Here is a 15,865-nt window from a genome sequence, read left to right as displayed (position 1 = left end):
AAAACTGATTGTGACAATGATAACATAACCAACGTTAGCCAAAGATACGGCCATAGTTGCAATAAATTGCAATCGTCCTTGTTTATTCTCTCCCTTTGTGTTTCTGGAGGGATGTATGTGTGCAATATCTCTCCCCAACCCCCTCCATTTCCCCTCTCTCTCCATACAACACACCGTCACACACAAACGTGCGCACATACACACACACACACGTGCTCGCCTGCTCTCTGCTCCACCTCAGGGCTAATCTCATTGTTGCTGGCCTTGGCTGTGTTGCCGTCTGATGTTTTGCCTCTAATTGATCCTCTGACTGGCTTTAATCTCATCTAATCTGTGCCGCCGCACTGCTCTCTCCACCATCAGCCAGCCAGCAGGCACACACACGCACTTCCTCTCTGTGTGTTTCACGCAGGTGCGAGTGCATACGATCTCACACACACACACAACCACAGTCATTGTCGGCCTGATAGCATCCCCACACACAGATAAATATCCACATTTGGACAGGAAAGCACAATCGTGCAAAAAGATCTGATGACACAAAATGTTCCGTTTCTGTATTTTAAACTGACGTTCACAACTGAACGTATGTTATTTTGGTATGTTTAATTACTGATACAGATTAAGGTAAAAGTTAAATTTAGATTCATGAAGTATGCAGAAACACATTTCCCCCAAAATTTTACATGATTTCATTGGATGATCTGGTCCGGCAGGATGTGTGCTCGCCTAAAGGCTGGCTTTATCAGTCAGGAAAGAAAAATGAAGGTTGTCATCATGGTTTGAAGTGCAATGCTGCTTGCAGCGGTCTCGTTTTTTTTGCCCCAAAAAAGCAGTATTTTCTTTGACTGCTGTCCACAGTACTGTATATATATATTGTTTTGTCTGTTTTCAAGAACAGTGCTTTGCTTCCAGTTCACTCTGAGACCTAACGGATGCATGTGCCAAATCCAGACAAAGTCCTATACATGCAAAGAGTAACTAAAAGGTTGATGATCGTTCCTGTTCTGTGTACTGTTTAGCTCCTTAAATTCAGCAAAATCCAGTATTCATAATCTATTGCGGTCTGAAAAATTCAAAACTCACCGTGTATAAGTACACGTGTCTTTGTAAACCTCACTGTCTGGCTTTTGGCCTTATCAGTAAACATGCCAGTTATCCTCTTCATTAACTTTAAAGTGGAGGAAACAAGTAATCAACAAATAATCATGGAACCAAACCATCTGAGAACTATTGTGTGGAAGCATTTTGGATTTAAAACCACAGATGTCAAAGAAACCTCAATAGGAGCTTGAGGGTAAAAACAGACATTCGACACAGCCCTACTGTTTGCTGCCTGCTGGTTAACACGACAAAAAATCTGAAGTCACCTGTGGAGTTGTCACTCAGTGAGACAGCGGAGGCAACACGAACAAACTAAACAATCCTGCAATGTATTTTACCATCGGGACATATGCCCCTTGTTTTTTCATACATGAAATATCCTCCTCTGAAGCACAAAGGGCTCTTCCTCCAGTCCGCACCGTCTTCAGATTCAGCTCAAAATGTTGCCATAAAATTGAACTATGAATGCAATATAGCTTTTTCCCTCCTCGCTCCCTCCCTCACACGCTCGTAATGCACACACTTACACAAACAAAGACACACCATGCACACACACACACTTTCAATCGCACTTCCACTCCATCAGGGGCAGGCCCGGCCTTGTATCTCAACAACAACCAACCCCCTCCCCCCACTCCTTCTCTAATAGCGTATCAGGTTGCCCCACTCCCCCGGCCAGCGGCAGCACCTCCATTTCCCCAGCGCTGTAATTACTTTAGGGAGCTTCCATGTGGGCGCGAGCAGCTACAGAGAAAGAGTGTGTGTGTTTGTGTGTTTAGTGTGTCTGTGCATGTGTGTGTGCACATGCATTCACGTACGAGATAGTGTGAGATTGAACAGAAAAAACAATAATTGAGTGTGCGCGTGAGTAAGCCGTGCGTGTGTGTGTGTGTGTGTGTGTGTGTGTGTCCACATTTATGTGTGAGAGATCTGTGTGTTGTTTGTTTTCCAGTGACAGAGCCAGTCCCCCCTGCAGACAGAGTGGGTGATTAACAGGGTTGACGCCTAGAGGGTGGCCCTCTCATTAACACTGAACTCACACACACGTACACTCGCACACACACACACACTCTCAGGCTCTTTCTCTACTCTCGTCTTTTCTCTCTGTTCCTTTTCCTATTTGTAGCCGTGTGTCTTCTCTTCTCCTTTTGTGTGTGTGTGTGTGTGTGTGTGTGTGTGTGTGTGTGCAGGTGTGTTTGTGAGTGTGAATACGTTTTAGAGTTATTAAGATGTGTCGTAGGACGATCGTTTCGATCGCCATGGCTCAACATCTGACATATTTGGAATAATGGAACCGTGAAGCTTTTTGCAAGCAATGCAGTTAAAGTTAAGTGAATAAACATTTTTAAAAGAGAGGAATCTATTTAATAGCAACGTCTCCTCTAATCAAACAGCAGCTCCCTTTTACAAGTCTTTGTCTGTGCTTCAATACTCACAGGATTGTCCAGCTAACAATAGACTATTATCTTATCTTTAATATCACAATCCAAATCACAGCCATGACTCGGGCTGTACCCAGCGTCGGAAATACACAAGGGCAAAGGGCAAACCTGCCCCTAAGAAATATAATTGTGCCCCTGATATCACTAGGAGAGGGGCAAAAAATGCCCCCATAATTTCCTCTAATAATAATGAGAATTTAATGAACTTGTCAAAAACATCGTAGCCTATATGACCCAGTCCAGTTGCCATAGAATAGTTATGAATTTCGCATTGACTGATGTTGCGTGTGAGTGAAGAACCGAACGTTCTAAACAAATAAACAAATGGAGCGCTTCTTCATCAGACCTGTGACTGCGGTAAAGTCAGCAGACGCTCAGATCTCTGTGGTCAACTCAGCAGACACTTACATGTTAGTGCACCTATATGCTGAAATTCACGGTAAACTCATTCAAACGGCACAGATCGGGAGTGAGCGAAGGACTTTGAAAGTTAGCGGAAAGATTTACGTGAGACAACATCCGGTTTCTTCAGACGAACATCCGGTTTTCAGAATAAGATGCCAACAAAGTATACATATTGCATAATGGAAATTAGATTAAATGAATTATATTCACATTAAGTATAAAACATGCTACCTGCATCTCGTGAGTTAAAGGGAAAATGCACCTAAATTGTGCGTAAAGTGTCTTTATTCTTTGATTTGAGGGTTGCTGGACATGAATAATACCTGACTGACAGTCAATTAAGATATTTTACTAAGCAAAAACTCTGAACTGAATTTGTACCTTCAAATGGCACATTTAAAAAAAAATTAAGGTGCTATAAAAATGTTTTTTCTCAAAAATTCCACACAATGACTAATGCATAAGTTCAGGACAAAAATGGGTAATATCACAATATTTGAGGTGCTACAAAATATCTTTCTCAATAATTCCATACAATGACTGATGTATATGTAATCAAGTCATCGTTGACTTAATAATTGTTAATAGTTGTTTAAAAAAATGTAATAATAACAATAAATAACCACAAAGAAATAAGAATAAAATTGAATATGATTGTCTGATTTATGTTTTCTGTTTGTTTTTGAATCTTTGAATCTGCAGACTACTGCCTAATAGTCTTATTATTGCCATTTGATGACAATTGCTCATATACTGTAAGCCTAAATAAGTATATTTATTGTTTTGAACAAAGGTTAAATGTTATTTCACAAGTTTCAAAAAGTGCCCTCAATTATTTTTAAATGCCCCTGGATTTCAGTCAGTGGGGGCAACAATTGCTCCCTAAAAAATATGTAAATTTCCTACCCTGGCTGTACCGAATAGTTTGACACATAGACGTTCACTTTTGACTTTTGAATTATTATTATTAATAACTTAGAGAAACATTTCATGCAATAGTCCACCTTCTCTTCCCCACTCTCTATGTATACATGTATACATACGTGTGCGTGTATATGTTAAGTCAAATAATGATGAATTTAGTTTTCTTCATTAACGGCGCATAGCAGTTACTAAATCATACATTCTTTTTTTTTTTTTGAGAACACCAGCTGAAAAAGACAGTTTGTCTAATTGTAGTGTTATCCGAATGAATTGTCACAGTAACAGCTCCATAATAAAGTGTTAGCATGGACCTCCTGTGCACAAGGATTGTCTGAGAAAAGGTTTTGGATGCTTGTGTTGTTCTAACATTTTCCTTTTTGTCTCACTCTCTCCTCTTTTCCAGTACTATGAGATGTCCTACGGGCTCAATATTGAGATGCACAAACAGGTGAGTCTATGTTTAATAACTCTCACACGTCCTAATCACATACAATATAAACCTGTTCTCAGTTTGCTTTGGCAAGTAGCTGCAAACGCTACAGTGTTCATGTCGCTGGGGAGAATCCAAAGAGAAGTCTATGAGTGAAACATGAGTTCAGCTTTTTCGCTAAACTTGGTGCTGACAGGAAGCAGGAAATCCCTTCTTTCTGGAGCATAACTTCTCTCATATGCACCAGGTAGGCGGTATTCCCTTTGAAGTGCTGTGGAGAAACCAGCAAGAGCCACAAATTAGAGCCGCTGCAATCTCAGAACAATTAGTTGTCGGAATTAGGAGCGCAGCACCGCGCCAAGTTTTTCTTTGAATTTTTTCTGCCCGCCATTACTGGTTCACACAGCATCCTTTTTAAACTCTGTGATTTGACAGTGTCGAGGACTATCAGTCCGTCCATTTCAGTTTATCATGCTGATGACGGGGCTTTCATGGCCACCAGAACCTTGGAGGCCGTCCAGCTTCCAGTGTGTTCACGGCGCCACAAAACCAAACTTTTTACTTTCAGAACCTTGAACATCCAAAATAACTCGCCTCCATGTTGTTATTCTGTTGATGCAGACACAGCTGTGCGTTCCCAAAGCCATTCCCCCCACTGTGCACCTGCAGCTCGCTGATTGGCAGGTGTGAATTACAGAGATAATCTGCCTTCACTTTGGGAGTGTTCAGGGACATTTGAACGATGTCACCTGAGGCTGTGTGTGGAAATGCAGGCAAATCAATTTGAGTTCACTGTATCCACAGTCATGGCGAGCAGGGAAATGTGTATGAGGAAGTGCATTTTATCATTGGAAAGTTTATTTTAGTCTGTGCATATTGATGTGGCAACAAATCCAAAATCATAGGAGCAGCCCCCTCCCCAAAATCTTTAAATTCAGAGAAGTCCAGCTAGATTCAGTTGGCCATTTTGATAAAGAAAAGAAAAGGCAGGGGAGGGGTGTAAAGAGCCGATATCATACAGTTTGTGTGGCTGAAGCTGGGGGGAGTAATTTATGCTCAGCCTGTAGGAGGGAGAGAGCGATGGGCCTCCAAAGGGCCGGCCCTTATCGGTGACCTCGTCTGGAGCTGCCCCTCCACACACACACACTAACACACACACACACACACACACTGTCTTATGATTGATGGCGCACACTGACAGCCATATTGGGAGAACCGAGTATGCTTTGACAAATGGACACACATGCACAGAAGTAGCAGCTTCCATGATTTAAAGACCTTCACATATATGCACCCCCACAAACTCTGAGGCAGGAAGACTGCTGTGATGCATACGGGAAAAACACACACACACACACACACACTGAGCCTTATTGTGCACTTCATCCCACCCTATTCCTTTATCTCACAGGAATGAAATTCACAGTCACAAGTGTGGTTGTGTGTGTGATTTGTTGTTTCAAATATATGTGGGTGTGTGTGTGTCCAGAAGTCTTTGTGTGATTTTGTACATTTGCTCATGCATTGTCCTTATGGCTGTGTGCAATTTACAAAAAAAAAATGTGCGTGTGCGCGCAGGTGGCACGTGTTCATAAGCAGTTGTGGGTTTCTGTTGATGCGTGCTCCTCTTATCCTGTGTGTGTGTGTGTGCGTGCATGCTTTGTGCACAGTTTGAGTGGGTGCGGAGAATCTCTAGTTCCATTAGAGAGTTGAAATTGAAGGGGATGTGTGGAAACGAGTGTCGAGGAGCATTCATGTCTAGGCCTATTGTGCACAGCCAGTGCCCCCCCCCTCCCCTCGTTTGCTCCTCCTCCTCCCTTTCCACCTCTGTCTCTATTTCCCTCTTTCTTTCTTTCTCTCTCTCACACATTCAATTGCTCCCTCTTGATCACTCCGTCCTACTCAATTCAAAAAATGTCTCTCTTCTCTGTCTGTTCTTTCTCTCTCTCTCTCTCTCTCGTTCGCTCTCTCGCTCTCGCTCTCTCTCTCTTGCTCTCTGTCGCTCTCTCTATCTCGCGCTCTCTCTCTATCTCGCGCTCTCTCTCTCTCTCTCTCGTTCGCTCTCTCGCTCTCGCTCTCTCTCTCTTGCTCTCTGTCGCTCTCTCTATCTCGCGCTCTCTCTCTATCTCGCGCTCTCTCTCTATCTCGCGCTCTCTCTCTCTCTATCTCGCGCTCTCTCTCTCTCTCTCTCTCTCTCGTTCTCTCTGTCGCTCTCTCTCTCTATCTCGCGCTCTCTCTCGTTCTCTCTGTCGCTCTCTCTCTCTCTCGTTCTCTCTGTCGCTCTCTCTCTCTCTCTCTCTCTGTTCCTCCGTGTTTTGTCTTGGTGAAGAGACGGTTGAGTTGTGGATTGAACTTGGAACATGTTGAATGAAGCCGTATTGTTGCTGGGCCCCTCTTTGTCTTTCTGTTCTGTTTTCTGTGTTTTTCTTCCTCCATGTTTAGTGTTTGATGTGTGTCCTGCTGTATCACAACGTAACTCTTCATCATTGTTTTGTTTACTTGGTATACAGTGTAGGAGCTTTCATTGCATGTCTAAATAATGTACAAGCAGTCGTCATTACACGCACTGTACAAGTAGTACTACTAAGTAGTAGAGCTGAAATAATGTCCATTAATTGATAAGTGGATTCATTGAAGTTTAATTGGAAACTATTTTGAGGCAGAATGGACCTTGGTGCAATGTCCATGGTCAAAGTTTTACATTATCATATATTATTATTATTATAATTATATCATATGCTATTGGATTAAATAAGTGACTGCAGCATTTTAATGTTGTAGGTTGAGTTGTAGCTTACCGGAATTAATTTAAATACATTTTGGTAGTTAAATCTATACTAATGGATCATATTTTTTAAGATCATATGTTTGTATGATGTAATGACCAAATTTCCTTCTGAAATATTCTGGAGTAGAAAAAGTAAATACTCAATCATGGTATCTCAGAATTCTACTTAAGACCGGTGAGTAAATGCACTGGACTTTCCACTACTGCTTGTTAGATTTTTAATCTTTTTAAGGTATTTAATAAATGATGAATACGTATGATATCAGGTTGTATTCCTGGCAGGAAGCAGCAGCACAAGACACTCAAACAGAGAAGCTCATTCAGGGACAAAAGCATGACACCGGGAGGAAGTCTGTGAAACGTTATATTTGTTTAGACTGCCCTCCATGCTTCCTTGAAACGGATTCTTCATCAACTCGTACGATACGATAATAAAATGGTTAATATAGACAAAAATCCCAAATTGACATAAAGCAGCCAAGACATCTCCAACACAAATGAATGCTGTTGAACATCCCTGCTGTATTTGTGCCCTTGACCAGTTTTATCATGATGTATGTTTTATTTGCCCACATGCAACGCTCTCGTCAGTGAATGTGTGCTCCAGTAGCACTTGAGGAAAGCTCGAAAGAAGCAGAGTAAAATGTAACGGCAGGACAAAAGAGAAGAAGAAGCGTTCAGACAGATAAAAGCTGAGGGAGACACAGAGAGGAGGATAATAGAGAGCACAGATAAAAGAGGAAACGGAGGCTGGGTTGGGGAGAAAGAGAGAGAGAGACGCATAAAGGGCACTGAAAAAGAGGAAGAGCCATAGTTGGCATCGAGCGAGTCCCGCAGAGACATTTTAGAGAGACATTTTAGAGATGTCAGGGTGTGTGTGTGCGTGTAATGATGAGCGGATAGGAGGGAGGCGCTTGATGGGGAGCTGTGCTCTGCATGCCTAATGACGGTTAGGAGGGCCCCTCTCCTCATCGTGCCACGAATTAGGCTCTAACACAATTACTGCTGCTTTGCATATCTCAGACGGATTGGATGATTACCAACCAAATGTGATAATAGACCTGCATGTGAGAAAGATAGAGAATGTGCAAGATGAGAAGTGTGTGTGTGTGTGTGTGTGTGTGCGCGCGTGTGCGTGTGCGCGTGCGTGCCCAAGAGTTTGAGAGTATGGAGTACAAGCAACTTAATTAATGAGGTGAATAAAGGGATTTTTGATGTGTGTGTGATGCAAGATATGTGTGCCCCAGTTTGGGAAGGTCAAAGCAGATGTTTCCCATACTGATGAGAGTGTGGTTTGAATCGTAAGGGTTTAAAGGATAAAGCTGGTGAAGTGCTTTAGTTTTTTCTTTGTCAACAAGTCCCACGAAAAGACCAAAACCAAAAACGGATTGAATCATTCATTTTCATTACTTAAATTAGTGTGTTTAATACTGTGACATGTCGAAATGTCTTATTTTTAAAATGTTCAAACCGGATCAGGATAGTCTTGGTGATACACATGCTGAGTATTAACGTGTACAGAAAGCACTGAAACAATACAGAGTAGTAAACACATTTCACATGACTTATTGAGGCTAAATGAAAGTGAAAAGGACTCTTAAAAATTTTCCCCACCCTTGCTGCTACGTAACGAGCTTCACGCTGGCTAGTGATGATGGTGCGACAAATCTAACGAGAGTGAGGGAGCCGTCAATCAAGCACGGTCTGTTCACACCCACATAGTCCTGAGATGAGGGCAAAACACCTGTGTGGGTGGACTAATGCTCGACTTGACTTGGCCGGGAGACGACTTCTTTATCTTTCACATCATTCCTCTTTCTCTTAGCCGTGTTTACAGTTGAAGAGTGTGAAGGAACAAGTCTTGGAAGGCAAAATAAAAGGCTTACATGCTAGTCCCTCTGTCAGGACGTTGATAGGTGAACCAGATGCGACATCCATTGTCGTCTATTATGTTACAACACCTGGAATAAAACGATTGATTGACACAGCAGACGCTCATTGTCGTTGTGACCGCGTCTGGCTAGAGTCGGGCGGATATCGTGCAGTCTGGAGCAGGCATTAGGGTGTGTAGCGGCTTTAAAAACACAACAGTGAGTCACACTGTTGCTCTGGCCGACATCCTCCATCATGACGAACGTGGGCACTGATGTCGAACTGGAATCAGTCTCATGTACACCGTCCTCACTAGAGCACCAAATGAATGTTTGAGTAACATTTGCTTAAAACTACAGTGCCCAGCTTTTTTTAGGGAACTACTTTTTGTGATCAGTTTATATGGTGAACATCTTATGTAGGAATGAATGGGCCTGCGTGTAACTGACGGGCCAGCGACGTGGTTTTGGTCTTTTCTAGGGATTTGTTGACAGCAACTGAAATGTAGAGCAACGCCCGTATTGCCCGTTAACTTAAATCTCTCTTTCCGCAGGCTGAGATCGTGAAGAGATTGAACGGGATCTGCGCACAAGTCCTCCCCTACCTGTCTCAGGAGGTAAGCACACACACGCACACACACACAAAGTCCTCACTGACCCTCTGACCCTCGGCACAGTTTCCTTACGCCCTGGAATGAGATCATCCTCATTCCCGCCTCATTACCTCTCCACCTCCGCGACCCCTCGCTCTGCATCCCTCCCTCCTCTCCTCTCCTCTCGTCATTCATCATCACTCGCCTCCCGTGTTCCTTTCCAACTCACTTTCACTTTATTCCTCCCTCCCCCATTCTCCTCTGCCATATTCAATCTGTCCTCCCAGTTTTCCCTCCCCCCTCCCTATTTGACTTCCTCCTCCACTCCCCTCCTTCCCTTTATCTCTTCTTCCTCCACCATCTCCCCTATCCCACTTCTCTTTTCCCTATATGTGTGTGTGTGTGAGTCAGCGTAATAAATGGTTGTGTGATTCAGATAAGCCATGCTCTTATCTGCCCACCAGGGCGTTGACCTCCACCCATTACAGCACACCAGCCAACCATCCATTCACCGGTGTCACACAAGGCTCTTTTGTGTGTGTGTGTGTGTGTGTGTGTGTGTGTGTGTGTGTGTGTGTGTGTGTGTGTGTGTGTGTGTGTGTGTGTGTGTGTGTGTGTGTGTGTGTGTGTGTGTGTGTGTGTGTGTGTGTGTGTGTGCGCGTGTATATGACTGGATGAACAGCTGAATGGCCTGAGGGGGGGGTGCATCACCAGAGAGGGTTGTCGCTCTCTGTTGGGACTATTGATATTGATCTAACCTCTCCACCTCTCTCCCCCCCTCTCCCCAAACTCTCCCCTCCTTGTTTCTGTCTCGCTTTTGTTGTCTCTCTCACTTTCCTTCCCCCGTCTTCACCCCCACCATCCACCCACCGTCTCCAGCACCAGCAGCAGGTCCTGGCAGCCATAGAGAGGGCCAAGCAGGTCACCCCCCCAGAGATGAACTCCATCATAAGGGTATGATGTTCCAGCCCCGCTTGAGGGTCTTATGATGGCTAGAAAGCACAACTATTGATCATTCTCACTTATTCTATTGTTCTCTTTAATGGCCTTCATTAATATTATTATTATTGGCTTATAGTTTTAAATATCTAACGTCTATATTTTGAAACTAGTAGGAAAACTGAAATTGGTCAGATACTGACTCGAATAGCTGGAACAGTAGGTGGCAATGGTGCGACCATTATTTTTAATAAACACCAATTACAATAGCAAGATTAGCTTGCTGCATACTGAATCAATAAGGATGGGGCATTAGCCAGCTAACTGTAATCCTTCATCTCTGGGGCTTTAATGCTAGCCGGCTACACTTCATCAATATAAGCCTTGTAGTGGCTAGCTTAGCTACTTCATCATTTTACCAGAGGTTTAGTATTCGCTAGCTGAGCCACTCCATCATTTTACTATGGGTCTGGTGTTGGCTAGCTTAGCCACTCCATCACTGTGATGCATGATCCAAAGAGGCGCCCTGCCTTTGTCTTTGTGTCTACCGCGTTAGAAACAGAGGAGACTGGTCTACATCGGCCGGTCCTTAGGCTCTTCTTAGCAGAGGGAGCCACAGGACTTGGTCCATTTTCTGATGCCTATCTGTATTTTTCTTCCATAGCTGCTAATATCATATATATATATATATATATATATATATATATATATACACCTCAAGGACATGGAGCCTATGAGCTCTGGTTTGAATGTAAAGCAGAGCTGTTTACTTTGGAGGTGTAGCTTGTGCAAACCGGGGCATTTAGATTATGAGACGTCAGCCACATCGTCATTAAAATCCACCCACTGGTGTGTCATGACGTCAAGTGTGTGCACAACAGGGAGTGATGAAAATGATCACGCTTGGCAGTAACTGTGTCTTTCTATATGAAACATCCCGTGGTCTTTTTATGTGTTGCATTGCGGAGCATGTGTGTCCTCTGTACAGTATTCTCCCCTCTCGCTTGGTTTCTTGGGGCGATATAGATTGAAAATTGCATCCGTTATAAATAAGTTATGTGTGCTGCAGACTTTCCATCTCCTACCGAGCATGCATTTGAGCTTTGATGTGTGCCTTCCATCTATCCTAGTGTGCCTGAGCTGTTAGCTGAGCTGTGCCTCCGGGGTTATATACGACACATAATTTGTGATGTATAATAGGTCTGTGCATTGCAGATTTTGACTTTCCCTCAGTGTTTCTGCGGTGATTTGTGTGTCGGGTCTATCCTGCTGTGCCTAAGTTGTGTCTGGTTGTCTTCCATGTAGCAGCAGCTCCAGGCTCACCAGCTGTCTCAGCTCCAGGGCCTGGCCCTGCCCATGACCCCCCTGCCGCTGGGCCTGAGCCAGCCGAGCCTCCCCGCCGTCACCACCTCCTCCGGTCTCTTCTCCCTCTCCTCCCTGCTGGCCTCCCAAGCCCAGCTGGCCAAGGAGGAGAAAGCCTCGCGTGACGGAGTTGACAGCCACCGCGAGGAGGACGGAGACAAGTCTGATTAGATGGTGTCCCCTCATTCAGCTCCGCTTTTTGTCCAGAGACCTGAATCCCTAGATCTGAGCCCCCCCTTTGGCCTACAGCCTCTCCCCTGGTCTCCCTCTCTCTGACCTTAGCTAACATGGGCTTCAATCCCATCAACACAGCTCCAGCTACAGACCCCTAACCACCTCCCTTTATTGGGAGGGCTTTGGCACCTGCCCCCTAATGCCAGACTAGTCCTGGTCGCTTCATATTTACCGTACATAGGTTGTTTCTTTATCCTCCCTTCTCTCTATCGCCATCACAGTGTCTCCCGTGTCTTTTTCTTGAAATACTGTCTCTTTTCTGCATGTGATTAAGCTTCAGTTACTTTGTTTATTTTTTTTCATCAGTACTGGTTTCTATTTCTGTTCCTTCCTGTCTTCCTGTTGCACTCTCAGTTCTCATTCCTGTTTAGTTTCTGTTTTTTTTTTTTTTTTTCCTCCACTCGCACCCACCTCTCGCCTCTGTTCTAAGCCGGTCCTTGTTATGCAGGACTGATCTGTGACACTGAACGCTCCGCACTGCAGGCTAAACATTCTTTGGCAAGCTTGAAATACTTTTCAGACACAACACAGGAATTCCTACGAATTTCATTTTCCCAACAAAGAGGTCTGACAGAGATCCGTAGTGTTGATGTTTTTTTTCTTTTTTGGCAGTACAGATTGCATGCATTCATTCCAAGCTACAAGTTGGCTTTGAGTTTAAACGGTGGATTTTTACGGAGCAGAGAAGTGTTTGAATAGCGCCCTCGTGTCCCGGCTCAAGAGAGAAACATCTCACACACACACACACACACATCCAAACCCCCAAAAACTGCTGCTGTTAGAGCAGAATGGTTGTATTGGGAAGACGGTTGACAAACTAGAGATTTTGTGTAAAGTCCTGAATTTATATTAAGAAAGGAAAAGCACCTTCTTAGAGCAAACATCCTGCTGAGAGCCGTCAGAGTAGTGAACAAACCCTCTCAGTGAGTAATCCACCTCTACTCAGCGGTCCTTGCCTGACCCTGTGAGCTGCGTTCGGTACGATACCTCCAACCCGCACCTCGACTGAAAGACAATGTTTTCTTCACTGGTTAAATGAACAAAGATGCTGCTAGACTCCTGCACCCTCCCATTCACCCGTAGCATCTTTAATGTGCACTAATATTAGAACAGGCACCGGAGGGGGGGAAGAGTGTGCATGTTGTGTGTTTGACAGCAGAGGGCAGTGTGTGTCTTCCTCCTCGATGGGTTCAGAGCAACACAAATAAAATACAGGACAATGACGGAGAACAGGCTGTTTCACAACAGGGAAGAGCTTATTCATCCACTCTGTGTGTACAAACTAAATATACAGAGACTAGACTGGCGACATTAATCTCTGCATGCGGTCAGTCTCAGTCTCTGTCATCCAGTTCTTGAGAAATAGCCTTTGATCTGTTTTAGGGAACATCTCGGCGTGAAACAGAAACACAACTGGACCCGTGCTTTTGAGCCCTCTGTAATTTCTGATTTAAATACGGTACATTTTGATCTGTCGCATATCAGGCTAACACTACATTATTCAGGCGGTATTACACCTACGTTCAACCCTGAGTGGGAAATTTCCATGACCTAACACAAATATTATCGGTGCAGCTCACACAGCACAAGCGTCCTCCACAGCTGCTCCGATGAGTAACAACTCCCCCTCAGCCTCACAGGCCCTGTTTTCAATTAGCTCGTCTGGTTAGGCCTCTCGTCAGGTGGAAGTGCGGCAAAGCTATGCTGGGAATAATGTGATGTCACCAAACCCTGGCTGTGTTCAAAATGTCAGCAGCAGAACTTTATAGTGCCCTCAAACATACTCCCACATGTAGGACATCCTGGTACGCAGCGGGTACCGTACAAACAGTTTGATTCTGAAGACAGCTTGAAATAGTATGAAAGTTGTTCTATAAACCCCCGACACACACACACAGAAACACACACCCTTTCTTAGCCTCCTCTCTCTGAATTAGCGGCTACACTGTGAGAATGAATTTGGGAAGAAACGCCACTCCAAACGATCTTTGGCTTAATGACGATAAAGCAAATTTATTGTTTAAGAGATTCAGAAAGGAAACAATTACACAAATTGCACGTTACGGCACTCCGAATAAAACCCTTCGTTTAGTCCAGAAGGTCAGACGACGCACACTGTTGGTGAGGCGACTCCTTCGCTGATGCTCATTGTTGTGTATGTATGTGGATACATGAACCAGGTTTGATACACACAGAGAGGAAACGTGTTACTAAAGCTAACATGCTATTTGTGAGTTAAGCTTGCAGCACATCGTGCTCCCACATGCGGTATGTGTCGAGCTACATACTGTACTCGTAGTGATATGCAGAGCGTGTAGACACAGCGACACACACACACACACACACGCATCAATGCATGTCTGTCGGGGAAACGAGATCGATTTCTTTCTAGTTGTCATTTTTTTCAAAAGAATGTTTGGTCCAAACTTTTCTGTGATCAATGCACTTGTTTTTTGTTTGTTTTTGTTTCCCCCTCTTATTTGTTTTTAAATATTAATCAATATGAACTAGAACGAGAGTTACAAAGCTGACGTTATAAACATACAAAATAAATTCTATGTATTTGTTCAAGTAGTTGGAGGCGCTTGCCTCTGTATACAGTTATACATAGAAAGCTTTATGTGTATATAGCTGCATCTTTTCTTGTCTGTCCTGGATGATTCTTGTGCTATTGTGTTACAATGATGTGACACCAGGGGGGAAACTGCAGTACGTTGACCCCTCCTCTCCTCTCTTACCCCCATGCCCTCTACTCCCGCGCCACATCCCACCTCCCCCCGACTTTTTGCCCCCATAGCGTGAAGCATTGTAAGCGTTTTGAGCTTTGTAAAGGTCTTTTTTTAAATACTTATTTTGTGCATAATGTAAAACCTGAAAGTGTGTACTTTGGCAAAAAAAAAAATGTTTTGTGTCTGAAATCATAGCTTCATTGAAACAACAACAAAAAAAAAGAAACTATTAAAAAGTACAACAAACATTTACTATAAATAATATGAAATGTTCTGCAGTAAGGAAGGACTTCTGGTGCCTTACAAATAAAGTCAATCAAATCATAAGAAAGTCTTCTGTGACTCTTTTTGAATGTCTGTGTGGTCGGTGGATTCCTGTAAAATCATTTCCCCCGTTTTATCCTGTATTTACTTTAAGTCACTGGTAACTGCAGGCAGTATGGTGAACTTTATCAGGGTGACCGTCCAAGCAGAAGGCCCCAATTGAAGGTGAGTGCTGCAGCCTCTGAATGTTTAACGTCACTACTTTTTTGCAGAGTGAGCCAAATAAACTTGTGTTAAATATCCCAAATTTTAGGCAGGTATTGGTCCCAGATCATCTCATCAACGTGTGGAAATCTACTTGCAGAGATCTAAAAGTCGGTAGAAGTACGCGATCCATCACAGTAAACGTTTGTTATCCTTGATTTCTTGTTGGAGTGAGGTGATCTAATCCCATTTGTGTTCGTGATTTAACTTTTGAATTTCTTTTGGTAGAAGTGTTCTCTGGGCGTGCAAAAATCTGAAGAAAGTTTCAAAATTTGGCTGAAAAGTACGTTTTTGTTATTCCACCACATTTAGTCGTTGGACACATGAGGGGACTAATGTTTCCTTTTCTTGTTCTATGTATTTCATTATATTTTTTGTGTCCAAAGTCTAAATAAAGTATAAAAAAATGTCTCAGAAACTACAAGCAGCACAATCAAGTATTTGTTATCCATGAACTCGTAAGTTGAATATCAAAGATATACACGTGCATTATGAAACCAAATCCATCCATTCATT

General features: G+C 43.4%; 1 protein-coding gene across 3 annotated transcripts in view; it reads left to right on the top strand.

The window, feature by feature from the left end:
* tle5 (TLE family member 5, transcriptional modulator) overlaps positions 1–15,152 on the top strand; it is a 36,547-nt gene extending 21,395 nt beyond the window's left edge. The window contains exons 4-7 of one of the 3 annotated variants that reach the window (XM_076087842.1): positions 4,279–4,323; positions 9,519–9,581; positions 10,437–10,511; positions 11,802–15,152. In XM_076087842.1, coding sequence (XP_075943957.1) covers positions 4,279–4,323; positions 9,519–9,581; positions 10,437–10,511; positions 11,802–12,029 — 411 coding nt within the window. In that variant the 3' untranslated portion in view covers positions 12,030–15,152. The remainder of the gene's footprint in view (positions 1–4,278; positions 4,324–9,518; positions 9,582–10,436; positions 10,512–11,801) is intronic. The other 2 variants (XM_076087843.1, XM_076087845.1) reach the window with 2 other exon arrangements.
* The last annotated feature ends 713 nt before the right edge of the window (positions 15,153–15,865 follow it).

This window comes from Anarhichas minor, unplaced genomic scaffold, assembly GCF_050575085.1.
Source record: "Anarhichas minor isolate MPS153535 unplaced genomic scaffold, ASM5057508v1 ptg000010l, whole genome shotgun sequence".
NCBI classification, from domain to species: domain Eukaryota; kingdom Metazoa; phylum Chordata; class Actinopteri; order Perciformes; family Anarhichadidae; genus Anarhichas; species Anarhichas minor.
The sequence above is the reverse complement of the archived record's forward strand: the minus strand, read 5'-3'. Positions and strand labels throughout refer to the sequence as shown.